We start from the raw sequence: 13,823 nt of genomic DNA on the forward strand, positions 1-13,823 counted from the left end.
AGCAATACGTCGATACCTCCTGGAAGGTGAAATTTGGGTCTGCTAGAGTGTAGGCTCTGGCTTTCCGAAACACTTCTGTAGCCAATTCTACTCTACGAAGTTCCATAGATATTTTGTCCAATGTGTGGAAAGGATGTTGAGTTACAAAGGTATAACTGGAGAGAGATTTGACATCTCAATATAACATGCCTTTTGTATGGGTTGGAGTTTGAGCTATACTCATAATTTTGGTGAGAGGAGCTGAAGCAACGAGTATCCATAAATTGGGCAGCGCTCTCAGAAATAAAGTTACACATACTCTAAGAATCAAGTAGTGCTCTGAAAACATGAGTTGTGCTGTACGGTGATTGTGAGTTGCATTAACGTGGTGCCTAGAAGAACAGTAGAGTGACCAGCAGAGTAGAAGGCTGATATTAAGATTGAGACGCTAATACCACTGATGTATTTTTGTTTAAGGTAGAAGCGTTGTTGGAGGCATTAAGAGGGCCTAGACACTTAAGACGGTTTAGTTTGAAAATGTAAAAAACTATGGCAAGGTCTGTGACAAGTTAAGCATGTTGACTAAGATTTACACTGTTTATTACTGCGATTTCCTAAACACAACACATAACGTTGTCTTCTTTTTTATAAGTTGCTACTGTTCTTGAGAAACTTAGTCATATATATATGCTGGACAGATTAATATTTTATAGTCATTTTTACCACAGGCAAAACATAGATGTTTAGAAAAAGAGGGTGTAGAAAGTAGAGCTACAGGTTTGTTCTCTATTTTTTAGGGGAGGGCCTCATACCTTATGTGAATTTGGATGGAAATGATTGGCTATGTTGAGCCTTCATAGAGCTTGAAGTGTGGTGTAAACTAGCATGTTCAAAATGAGAGCATTCTTAAAAAATGTTATTATACATCGGGTAGAGCATGAGATTTGTTGCTAATACGTGCACAATAATTCTTGAGTTGCTTTCTTAAACTATTATCCATTTTGCAAAGTATCATCACAAAGAGCAAGGGGTTAGACTCAGAAGTGATGTCGCATTCAATAGCCTTGTGTGTGTTTAAAGAATAATTCACGAATGATTTCATATTTTTTGTTGTGTTGGCCAAAATTTACGGCAAATCCATGATGTGATTTAAATGGAGAGTTGTCATTCGATGGGGTTATGGATAACAATCTCAGAGCCGGTCATAGGCAATGGTATAATTTCCAGCTGTCAAGATGAGAGATTAGACTAACACCAGCGGTTTCAACACTGAGCATGGAGAGAAGATATTGCATCTTCACTAAATTAGAGAGCAACACATTGTTACAGACAGTACTGTTCTATAAATTTATGTAAGACTTCCATTCAGCTCCAATTTTGGGAGTCTAACTTGAGTGGTCATAAGTGGCATCTGCGAGTGTGTAGCAGTGGGAGACAACGGTGAGGGTTCAATTGAGGGTAAAAGTGTTTCTATTGAACCCCCAATGTGTTTTGTTTGTTATTACACTGGAAATTTGCTCAAATAAATCATTTATGGTATTTTCATATTGGCTTAAATTTCCTTCCAAGTCATCATCAGTACAGTATGTTCAATGGCGTGCGAGATTTGCTTCGAATTCATAACGTTTCTTCTTGCTTTCAGTGATATAATTAGTTAGAACTCGCACTTGAACTGCACTTAAGGGACCATCTTGATTTGCGAGCTCATTAACCTCTGACTGGATGGTTGTTGACCTTGTTTTATTACAGCAGTTGACCGTTCTTAGAAAGGCTTAAAGAATAAAAATCAATTGAACGTTCAGTGAGAGGGGCGAGCACGATTCACAAACACTGATATAATATATATCTTTTCAACTTAATTTATCAATATTTGAAATATTAATTTATTTACAAAAAATTAAGAGCTGATAAATACCTAAATAAAACAATAGAATCTACTTAGTCTTAAACTAAATTACAGGAGTTGACAAAATAAAGTGTATATAATTTATCAAAGAGATTAAAACAATGTATTAATATTTATTACTATATGTTTAAATGAGAAAATTAATTTTTCATATGATAAATTATAAACTAATTTTATTGAAACAATGAATAGAACAAATGAATTGTTTGTAATAAACCAAGTATATATCAAAATTGTTTATAATCAACTGTTTGAGATGTGATTACACACAAAGCCTATTAAATTTCAATAATAGTGTTAACAGCTAAAAATGAAATAAAATAATAAACTATTAGAAGTTTTCAAATGAATTTAATCTAGAGGGAACATTAATATAATATTGAGAGATGAGTGTCAACAATATTAGGGTCAATTTCCAATTCGGATTCATTATGTAAGATAGTGAGGGTCCTGTGGGGTGCAGGGGTAGATAAATCTATTCTTAGCATGGAATGCCACTGCCAACTTTAGTAAAGTAAAGATATCTTTCTTATTTTACCAGGTGAAGTTAGGGCTAAGAAGCCCTCTCTAACACAACCTGGGGATCAATGGCTGAAAGGTAACTTCCTAACCACCACCTGGCCAGGCAAGTGGGCTGCTTGCAAGAACAGAATCGCTTAGTGGTCACCCATCCAAGCAGCAGCCATGCTCGACATTGCTTTATCTAGTTATCTTGTGATAAACGTTGTAACCGCTACATTGCACCATTGGCAGCTATACATGTCACTCTAGAAGGCTCGCTTGAGGGGGACTGTAGCGCCCTTGTTATTGAGATTGAACTAATACTCTATTATAAATAACTTGTTACAGAGAATGCATACTAAGCTATTGTTCAAACAATGAGTGTGAGAGGGGGAGGGCAATATCACACTAAAGTGATATATTAATTTAGGTGAGTGATATTAAAATTACTTTACTTGCTTACTTTCATGATTAACGGTCTGGTAGTTTTTTATAATAACTGTCAAAGACTTGGTCCTATTCGTAACATAAGTAAACATAATATGTTAAATCACAATTGGCAAATGGACTAAGTTAAATATAAATCCAGAGTGTGATTCTTTAGCATCCAGTCCAGGATAGGATTAAATAATGTTACGTGGGAGATTGCAATAAAATTAGAAACTAAAGATCCTGCCCGGAGGACCAAACAATGTTAAGTTCAAGAAAGAGAGACATGCGGTCGTGGCGGACCAAACAATGTCGTGTAGAGAAAAGAAATAAAATTAATCAATCAGTTATTTTAGAATAATTACTTTTTAAAAAGTTTGGAGGACCACTCTGGGTCTCCAGCTTTCGTCAATTTTAAAGGAGACTATTTGAGGATAGGATATTTCATGGAAATGTGCCAAAGACGTCACTCGCCAAGAGAAGCTGTCTTGCCCGAGTACTACCACAAGAGGAGTCCCTGGACCAAGCACATGATGTCAGAGGTAGAAAAGACCAGAGTGAGGTCCAGAGGTCCACATTCGCGGGAGAACATACATTTTGGCACACACATTTGAGCACATAAACGGTAAACAAGGGATAACAAAATAGGTAAAACAATAAAGGAGAATGGTGAACTTGAGAGGGTGATGGGATAATGAGCAGAGAAGTGAATGTGTGTAAAAACACACAGGGGTACTGGGAGGAGAGTTACGTTGTGTAACATTGACCATACTGGTACAAGGATACAGCCCCACTGCCAGCCGAGCAGCAAGGGCAGGCACACGATCTCTCTCACTCGCTCATTGATTAAGCCTAATGAAATAAAAATATAACTAAATATAATTAAAACTGAACACCTGCACTTCTTAATTTTGCTTATACAGATAAAAAGGACACTGGAAACTTGAACAAAATCTAAAACCCAAGAAATCTTCTAGAGTTGATTTTAAAGCACTGCAGTGATTCACTTATAGCACTATTAACCAGTATCACTAATAAATCTACAAACTGGACTGTTTCCATCAGCCTTAAAAATAGCCAAGATATATCCGAAATGGATAAAGAAGAACAGAGTCACATTTGGTTGGGTGCCGGGCAATGAGGGCATTCATGGAAACAAAAAAAAGCAGAATACCCTTGCCAAAATAGGTACAGCATTCCTTATGGTAAGGCCTAAGCCAAAGACTATCCAAATTGTTTTATTTCTCCTTACGTTCAAGGGTGGACAGCTCTCTTAGATCAGAATAAGGAGGACATGACTAATATTAGGAATGTTGACAGGACATGGCCCTCTAAGAAAGCATTTTATGAAGGTAGGCCTTAGCCAGACTAACGAGTGTAGACTCTGTGGAGAAGAGAAGGAATCAACAGATCACATTTGATTAGATTGTCCTGCCATCTTCCAACTCGGAAAAGATACGTGGGAGCATATCTCCTCAGCCCCAAGGATATCAGAGAACAGGAGCCCTCAAATCTGAGGTTTTTGCAAAAGCCTCGGACTTTGAGGACACAAAATTAAAGTAAGGGGGGCGCAAAGGTCCTTTTAGGACTAAGCGCGGGGACAAACTGTCCTTTTCCCTCAGGAAGGAAAAATAAAAGCCTAAGCCAGGCTGTGGAGTTCTTTCTCCTACAGAAAGCTCTCGTAAAAGATTAGGAAAAGAGGATTATATCCTTAAACTGGAGTAGGGCCTCAGGACTGAAATGTTCATCTCTTCTTACGTTAGAGAGTGGGTAGCTCTCCTAGAGCAAAGTAATGAGGATTTCAGACTGATATTAGGGATGTTAACAGGTCCCTTAGAAAACATCTTATGAAGGTCAGTCTACATCAGACTGAAAACAGACTCTGTGAAGAAGAAAATCAGCAGAACACATTTGATTAAACTCTTCTGCCATATATGAAAGAATTCCTAGGGTCGTATATTCTCAGCCTAAAGACATTAGAGAACAGGAGCCCTCAAATTTGATTGGCTTCTGTAAAAGACTCAGATTCTGAGGGCACAAACACAAGTAAGGGAGGTGCAAAGGTCCTTTTAGGACTATGTGTGGAGGCAACTGTCTCTTTCCCTTGTGAATAAAAAAATCTCATAAGTTCACCACTGATCCTCACAATGGCCAATATTGTAACTTAAGGTCCCTTGATTACGATCGCTAAAATCAGATTTAGACGCCCTCCCCTCCGTGTATTGGTAAGACTAACCTCCCTCAAAAATTATGTAACACAAATCCCCCTCCCAATTTAAATTATTCTAAAATTGTTATATAAAAAAATACAATTTCAAACTCAAACATTGTTTATTAATATAAAAAATTCCACAGCTTAAAACTGCTAAACTGTTTGCTATTTATTCTTGGGATGTGCATTTTTGTAATTTAAATCCATTTTATACCCTGTCTACTTTTTTCTACCTAATGCAACCAAAACAAATTCCAATCCTTCCTACATCATTGCTTGGCATGGTACTTACTGTACTGTACTGTTACACTCGACTGTAATGCACATGCACAACTGACAGATGATTCGGAGTCTGCTTGCTTGTCGCGCAGTTGTCACAAGCCTACATACATGTGTCATCAGGCATACAGCACCAAACTTCCTTATTAATACCATGGCATAATAGTCATTCTCTTTTATTAACTCGCATATTTGGATTTACGATGGAGAATGTTTACTCGTAATATTTTAATATTCCGCAAAGTTTTATCTTTACGGTCAATGTCTGGCTAAAACAGATTTAAACAACAAACTGCTTTACCAATTTTTTTTACCCTTGTTATAATTGTGGAGTTCACCCTTAGTGCTACCATCTGCTTGTACACTATGCCAGACCAGTTTGACAGAGAGGCCCCATAAACACAGTGTGGAATCCAGTGAGTGATTCTGAGTGAATGATGAAACTTTGTATATATTGTACTATGTAAATAACGTAGGAATAAAATTTATTATTTTATTTTATTTTTGTTTTATCTGTCATACGTAAATAAGTATAAATGGAGTCATGAGATTATCTTTACCCATGAGAAATATTATTTATTTAAAAATCAACCTATTTTTGAAAATAAGTAATGCTTTTTAATACAAAGCCATCTAACAAATAAGTTTTGAGGTTTAGATAGCTATACATTTTTAAAATGAGCACAAAATTTAGAATAGGTTAGATTTACAGTTTTGATGTAAAGCTTATTGCCACGCAGTTACACAATGGAATATTAACAAAATAATTTCTGAAAAATATTTTTCTAACTTTAATGTAAAAAAATACGTTTAATTAGAAACAATAAATTATTGTTATTACTAAGTTCTCCGTATAGTTGTAAATAAATTGACATATAATAGTTTACATTTGGACAAACTGTTAAGAAATGGGTACATTATAAAAAATGCATGGCTGTAAAAATAGAGCCGCCTACTACAGAGTGACACCATTGCCAGTTCTGGGGTTACATATTCATGCAATTGGTGAAACTGTAGGAGTTGATCAAGAATGTGTGCGGCAAATTTTACAACGACATGACAGTTTTTTAACATGTGGAAATTAGTGCATACAATTTTAATGTTTGAACAACAAGAAGCTCACAAAAATGTTTGTACTGACACTTTATAAGCGATTGAAAATTACCTAAATATCTTGTAAACAATAATAACATGTGATGAAACTGTGTCTTTTACTTATGATCCAGAAACGAAGTGTCAATACATGCACTGGAAGAGTCCAATGTCACGGAGAGCCAAAAAAGCTTTAATGAGTAAGTAAAAATTTATTGCAATGATGATTATTTTTGTATATCCATGGGGTTGTTTTACTGGCTTCCTGAAGGTCAAACAATTAATCAATATTACTACCTTGAGGTACTTTCTACACTACGCCAAAGAGTAAAATAAGTTCCTAGCTAAGTTCAGCATCCCAGTGTTACAGCATCCACCTTATTTACCAAATCTTGCACCATGTAACTTCTACCTGTTTCTTAAGGTAAAATCTCCATAAAATAGACATGATTTGAGTCTGTGGAAGCTGTAAAAGAGAAAGCGGGCACATTTCCTAAAGAAGCTGACAGATTATTTCCAGCACTGTTTCCAACAATGGAAAATTCTCATGGAGCACTGTAGGGATAGAGAAGGAGTGTATATTGAAGGGACAATAAGTGATTATATTATATCAAATAAAAATAAAATTTTTTACGTCAGTCTTGTTATTTAATAGCCATACCTCATATGGTATTAAATAATAAAAATACCATCACTAGCTGAACATCCAATTCAATGTATATTATGCAATTTTTTTGAAATTATAATCAACAACTGATTCTTAAATATTTTGTGATTGGTTCAGGTGGTAGGAATAAGAATATTATCATGCCATCATGAGCACTAATGACTTTGATTACGATAACTGAACTGACATTTTTGAACTAAATGAAAAACACTACTGTGAAGCAAATTACCACAAAAAAGGTTATGTTTTAAATTAACAATTTGCTAATAGGACAATAATTACACTTTTAAAATATAACAATGTAATGTGAAATAAGTATGAGACTAACCAAAGACAACTCCATTTAAATTTTAAAGTTAACACAGGACTAACCAGAGTGGCATGAAGGGCAGGTCATAGAAACACTGTCATTGAAAGCACACTATATGCGAGAGTCACTCTGAAAGTTTTTATATATATGAAGAGTTTTTTTTACCAGACTTACCAAACATGAGGTGTGTTCAAAGTAATCCTCTACAACGTCAATTCACTTTTTGAAATTGAATTTTCACTCGTTGAAAGCATCCACAGTCTCTAAATTTTTAAAATGAAATCATAATATTTATGAATCTCATCGTCAATTTATGGCTTCTGAAGATAGGGGATGACCGTGCAAATGTTAATTCAAAGACAAGTATACCCTCGGTTTGTGATGTGCTGCTCCTAGAAATCCATGGAGTTGTTCAGATGTAAGTGATACATTGGTTCTTGCTGCACCAGTATAGCAACTGGAAAGGATACACTAGCAATTAGTGAACCCTTCTGGGAGTGTATAATTGTTGCTCATGAAAAAAATTTACGGTTAGGCATCATTTTATGTTTACTCTCCTAAAATATTATGTTACAGCACTTACGTCACTTCATGTTTGGGAGGACAAATTAAAGATAAAATTAATGAAACAGTAATGCAGTGAAAATAAATCATTGTATATACCTTAACCAAAGGTATATATCTTTTATCTTCACAGAAAATTTGGTCTTTTACAGTTGCATATAATAGACAGGTCTTGACAAATGAATAAAGGCTAGAAAAGATATTTATAATAGGTACATAAACTGATTAAATTCAGTAAAAAATATGTTTTGAAAACACAAAATATCTTCAAAAAACATGAAATCAGCTAATGAGAATTACATTGGATCTGTCACATCATCAAAAAATAAATGCAACTGATAAAAGATCAACAACGGATATGACCACACTTGGTAAACCGATTCGCATTATGAAGACAGCACTTCTTCCATTCGGGCTACGTCCATTAAAAAAATCTAGACATTTACTTTTATTTATTTAATATTTTACAAGCATATACATATCATTAATTTTCTATTAGATAAATATCATAAGGTTTTCTAGACAAGCCATAATGTATACATTGGTAAAAACTGCACTTGCACTATTCATAATGCCTCTCAGATTATATAACACTTTGAAAACAGCAAAAATTAATAAAAAACACACATTTCACATTGAATGGCTGCATGATGCTGTAAAAAGAATAGAACCATTCCAGTAAAGTATTTGTCAGTGAATTGTGAAATTAAATTAATCAGTGTCTACAAATAATTACAACCCTAGGGTTAAATTCCACTGACTTTAGTATTCTTTAAAATGTTATTAAAAAAAGTACAAAATACCTAAGTAATTTCTCCAATGTTAGTTAATTTAGAATCATGAAATTGGAACAGTCATAAGTCAGAACTTACACTACATGTGTTTTGTTATGACATTATTCTATTCTGATAGAATTTTGTGCCAAGCCAGATTAACAAAGACACAACACCTGAGCAGAACAGTCCAGCAATCAATCTTAGCTTCCAGTGATGGTTGCTGCTCTTGAGAGCTGCCACTACCTTTGTTACTTGGTCCCTTGTGTCTTCTATACTCCCTGAATTTTCTATTACGTAGTGGGCTTTTGAACATTTTAAATCTAATCCCATCTGAGCACCAATTCTTTTCTTGGCACGAGTTTCAGTCAGATTTCCTCTCTCTATAACCCTTACAAGTTGGATATCTTCTTCGCTGTAATACAAACACAATATACATTATAGCACACATAAAAACAATACACACATTTGAAGGTTTCTATGCCAAGATAAAAATTATCTCTATGATGTTACAAACATTTAGAGCATTGTCTGCTTCCAAAATAGAAAAATATAAGCCTTTGTATTTACAGAAATGTTCATAAACATATACTTCTTCTGAATGAAGCCTATATTAAGAACTATATAGGGTGAGACAGACTACCCTATGATGTATAGTTGCTGAACTGCAGTTTAACGAAAACACCCATATTTAAACTGTAAAGAATTAGTGGAAATAATTCGTGATGCCAAAAATACCCCAAATTTGGGAGTTAGTGGTGATTTTTGAAAGATTTTCAAATGTAAAGGTAGGTCAAGCTGTACCTCAATTTAAAGGTCTCATTGATCAGTTTGAAAAAATTGTTAATTTATTTTGCTTTTTGTGTACAAGTGTAGGGTTGTCCAAAAGTTCAAAGTTGTACGGTATCAGTTTTTTTTTTTTTTATTACTGTTACATTGTTAACAATTTTAACAAATCCAAATTTCTATCCAATGTTACCAAGGAAGTAATATTTCTAAAAATAAGTTGTAGTTACTTTACAGCACATTTCCAATTTAAAAAATAGTTCAAATTTAGGATATTTCAAAACTCGTAAAACCTAAAAAATTAAAATAGCAAAATATGACTTTTATTACACCTATCAATAGCTCTTTTAAAAGCTAAAATGTTCCAATTTTAAGTTTGGCTTTAACTTGGATGGTTGAGAAATAGCACAAAAAATACTAATTTTCACGTTTTGTTGCATGTAGTATGTTGTTCTTCTTCCTTTGCTCTTAGGTTATTCAGTGGTGTCTACTATTTGTTTTTAAAACACTTTCAGTATTATGAGAGGTTTTTGTATACTAAAAATGTGAATTACTATTAAATTTTAATGTTCATTACGATTGATCTATTAGTGACCTGTGATGGATTTGTCTCATAAAAAACCAAATAGCAATGCTGGCTATGTTTTAATAAGTTTTTAATTAATCTAAACACGCGTTTCTACGTTCAGTTACTTTCTACTCGAATGGACAAGCTTATCTTCAACAACTACCGAATGTTTTTGAACAAGTTTAGTAGAAACGATAATCATGTCATCAGATTTTATTTCTTTTAGGTAAGTATTGTGTTGTTTCCGTAAAGACGTGTTTCTTGTCTGTCAAATATGCCATCCACCAATAAGGAAGCTTTCTCGATGTTTGGTGGTGTTAGGTGAATGTTTACAGAACTACACAGCTGGGCATGATCCTAAGGCAAATGCAGGAGTTCTAAACGCTGCAATTCAACAAAACATCACGAAAATTAGTATTTTTGGTGACATTTCTCAACCATCCAAGATAAAGCCAAACTTCAAATACAACAAAATTAATTTTTTTAAAGAGCTATTAATAGGTGTAATAAATGTAATATTTTGCTATTTTTATTTTTTTGGTTTTACGAGTTTGATATATCGTAAATTTGAACTATCAAAAAAATGGAAATTTTGCTTAAAAGTGACAACTATAACATATTTTTAGAAAGAGTACTTCTTTGGTAACTTTCGATAGAAATTTAGATTTGCTAAACAACGTAACAATGAAATAAACTGTGACACCCTACAATTTTAACATTTAGACCTACCCTCTATATACAAAAAGGGAAATAAATTAAAAATTTTTCAAAATGATCAGAAAGACCTTTAACATGAGATATGGCTTGACCTACCTACATTTGGAAATCACTCCTAATCTCTCTCTCTATCTGGAAAAAAAGCAATGATTTTGCCTTTACCAAAAGTAGCCAATCCATTAGAATGTGAGCATTATGTGTTCTAGGTAAGATTATAGATAAGCTTGTACATAGACAAATTTGTACATTCATAGAAAATAACAATATATTATGTAAATTTCCAGTCTGGATATAGAACTAATTAAATAGCACTCATACAGCACTGATAAGGATAACAGACGACATCAGGACTGCTATGGACAAGGGTTAAGTGACAATCTTAATGTTATTAGACTTTAGGCAAGCCTTTGATTGCGCCGATCACGGATCACGGACTACTGTTATCAATATTAGAGTCCTATAATTTTAATCAGAGAGTTATTTATTGGTTTGATTGGTTTGACTTATTTCACCAGTTTGACTTTTCTGAGGATGATGACGATTGCGATGCGGATCCAAATAATTAACCAAGGACCAGATAAATTAATCATACAGCACCTAACTTCGCTAACCGTCACTCACTCAAAAAATACTAAAAGAAGTGAACTTTGTTGTCAATAGTGTATAAAAATTCTCTTATAGTATGTTAAGAAATTTTTTATTTCCCTGTCAGAATATTTCAAAGATAAGTAAAAATTTATATTTCTTTTGTTCTTAGTAGCCCATTTCCTCATTTCACACCTACCCAAAACTCTTTCAACCCCAACATCTTACAATTTTACTTCCGCATACATAAAAAAGTTTCCCACATTATCACATATTTTTAACATGTTTCCATATGTTAACAAAAACAAAATGCCTTCAAAAAACATCAATTATTATTTGTATAGCTAATCAAATAAACCCAGCAGTAGGTTATAAACAGCACAATTTAAAACTTAACATTTAATAAGGCAGAAACTAAGATGACAACGTACACTTGGCCTTAAGCATCACTTTAACATTTAACAATGTTTGAGAATGAAAATTAAGGAAGAAAGCAATAAGCAATATATTGTTTTAACAACTAGTAGGAAGTGGTAAAAGTAATCATTTTTCCTAGAGAAAATCATGTTCTAATTTTCATAACTAACAGAAAACATTCTTCTATCTTATAACTTTTTACATATACAGAATATAAATATATAAGTAAACATGGTGTTACTGATTTTTTGTTTCACTGAACGATGGCAAATGTCCGGAAAAATCCTGTTTCCTTCAGAAATATATAATTATCCATTTCTGTAATAACAGATTAGGAGGAGTAAGCAAAGTACCTTAAAAGTAAGACAAAGTATGAGTTTCTTTTTGAAAAAGTAGATAAAATAATGATAGTTGAGAATTTAAGAAATCATTACGTTTTGTATGAATTACAAAAAACTATGACTGACAATTAGTGTACACTTCCAAACAAATACAATAAATTTGAACAAAGCTATTCTAAAAGAAAATGTACTACCAACCATTACATTACAATTTTACTTACCAGGTAACTACAATTATTTTATAAAGATACTCAATCATACTGCCTGTTTCAAATAATAACGGAAGGTCCATGACAACAAACTGATGACCTACAAATACACAACAATGAATTAGTTTTGTAACATTTTAACATTAATTCATATCTAATACATTATTAGTCCTGAGTTAAATTTCAGAAAGAAATTAGGATTTTGGAATATTTTAATTATTAATAACTTAATTATACTTGTGTGGTAAGTAGCTTATCAAAAATGCTTAACATATTATTGCTGCTTCAAGGTTTAGAAAATGGAGTTTATTACTATTTGCTTTTTTATAGTTTTGTTCTCTTTGCTTTCAATATATTTTATGATAATTTTAAGAGACCAATAAGTACAAAGTATCAATAAATATTTGACTAGCAAAAGTTGCCTGATGATAAAATCTTTAATTCTGAAAGGCCTTGTAAAAATAAAATAAAATATTGGGAAATGTGTGATGATAAATTAAAATCTCTCCAATGCTCCAAGAAATGTCATTTATGTCAATAAATAGTTTCTTTGTAGTAGATTAAAAGTTAATTTACATTGTTTTTTCTTTATTTTCATGTACAGAATTTTTTAAATTTCTGTGTTAAATTCGTTGTTTAAAGTGTGCTATTGATGATGGAAGGTTTAAATGGATAATAGAAATTTTGGACATTCGCCATTATTACATGTTACTAAATAGTTATCTTTTGTAACATATAATAATTACAAACATGTAGAAAAGTTAATTCAAAATAGAGAAAACAAGATTGTTCCAATGAAAAATATTGTTGCATTTTGTAGCCAGCTGAATGTGACAATATCTGCTGATACCACCACAATTATCCTGTATATAACGATTGCAAGTGTACAAAAGTTAATTCAAAACAGCGAACATAAGATTGTTTCCAATGAACAATATTGTTGCATTTATTGCCAGCTGAATGTGACAATATCTGCTGATACCACCACAATTATCCTGTATATAACGATTGCAAGTGTACAAAAGTTAATTCAAAACAGCGAACATAAGATTGTTTTCCAATGAACAATATTGTTGCATTTGTAGCCAGCTGAATGTGACAATATCTGCTGATGATACCACCACAATTATCCTGTATATAACGATTGCAAGTGTACAAAAGTTAATTCAAAACAGCGAACATAAGATTGTTCCCAATGAACAATATTGTTGCATTTGTAGCCAGCTGAATGTGACAATATCTGCTGATACCACCACAATTATCCTGTATATAACGATTGCAAGTGTACAAAAGTTAATTCAAAACAGCGAACATAAGATTGTTCCAATGAACAATATTGTTGCATTTGTAGCCAGCTGAATGTGACAATATCTGCTGATACCACCACAATTATCCTGTATATAACGATTGCAAGTGTACAAAAGTTAATTCAAAACAGCGAACATAAGATTGTTCCAATGTACAATATTGTTGCATTTGTAGTCAGCA

At 33.1% G+C, this 13,823-nt stretch overlaps 1 protein-coding gene across 1 annotated transcript; it reads right to left on the bottom strand.

Annotated features, from left to right (window-relative positions):
- Positions 1 to 8,376: 8,376 nt before the first annotated feature.
- LOC124360697 (dephospho-CoA kinase-like) lies at positions 8,377 to 12,466 on the bottom strand. Its single transcript, XM_046814526.1, has 2 exons — positions 12,348 to 12,466; positions 8,377 to 9,127 (listed from the first exon to the last, which is right to left on the bottom strand). Exons 1-2 carry the CDS (start codon positions 12,416 to 12,418, stop codon positions 8,827 to 8,829), a joined length of 372 nt encoding a protein of 123 aa, XP_046670482.1. The 5' UTR covers positions 12,419 to 12,466; the 3' UTR covers positions 8,377 to 8,826.
- Between the last annotated feature and the right edge of the window lie 1,357 nt (positions 12,467 to 13,823).

The sequence above is a fragment of the Homalodisca vitripennis genome, chromosome 4 (assembly GCF_021130785.1).
Source record: "Homalodisca vitripennis isolate AUS2020 chromosome 4, UT_GWSS_2.1, whole genome shotgun sequence".
Taxonomy (NCBI): Eukaryota; Metazoa; Arthropoda; class Insecta; order Hemiptera; family Cicadellidae; genus Homalodisca; species Homalodisca vitripennis.

Coding starts and splice junctions, on each gene's coding strand:
- LOC124360697 (XM_046814526.1), bottom strand. CDS start 12,418: ATGGACCTTCCGTTATTATTTGAAACAGGCAGTATGATTGAGTATCTT. Junction 9,128..12,347: donor AAAATAATTGTAGTTACCTG/GTAAGTAAAATT, acceptor TTTGTATTACAG/CGAAGAAGATATCCAACTTG.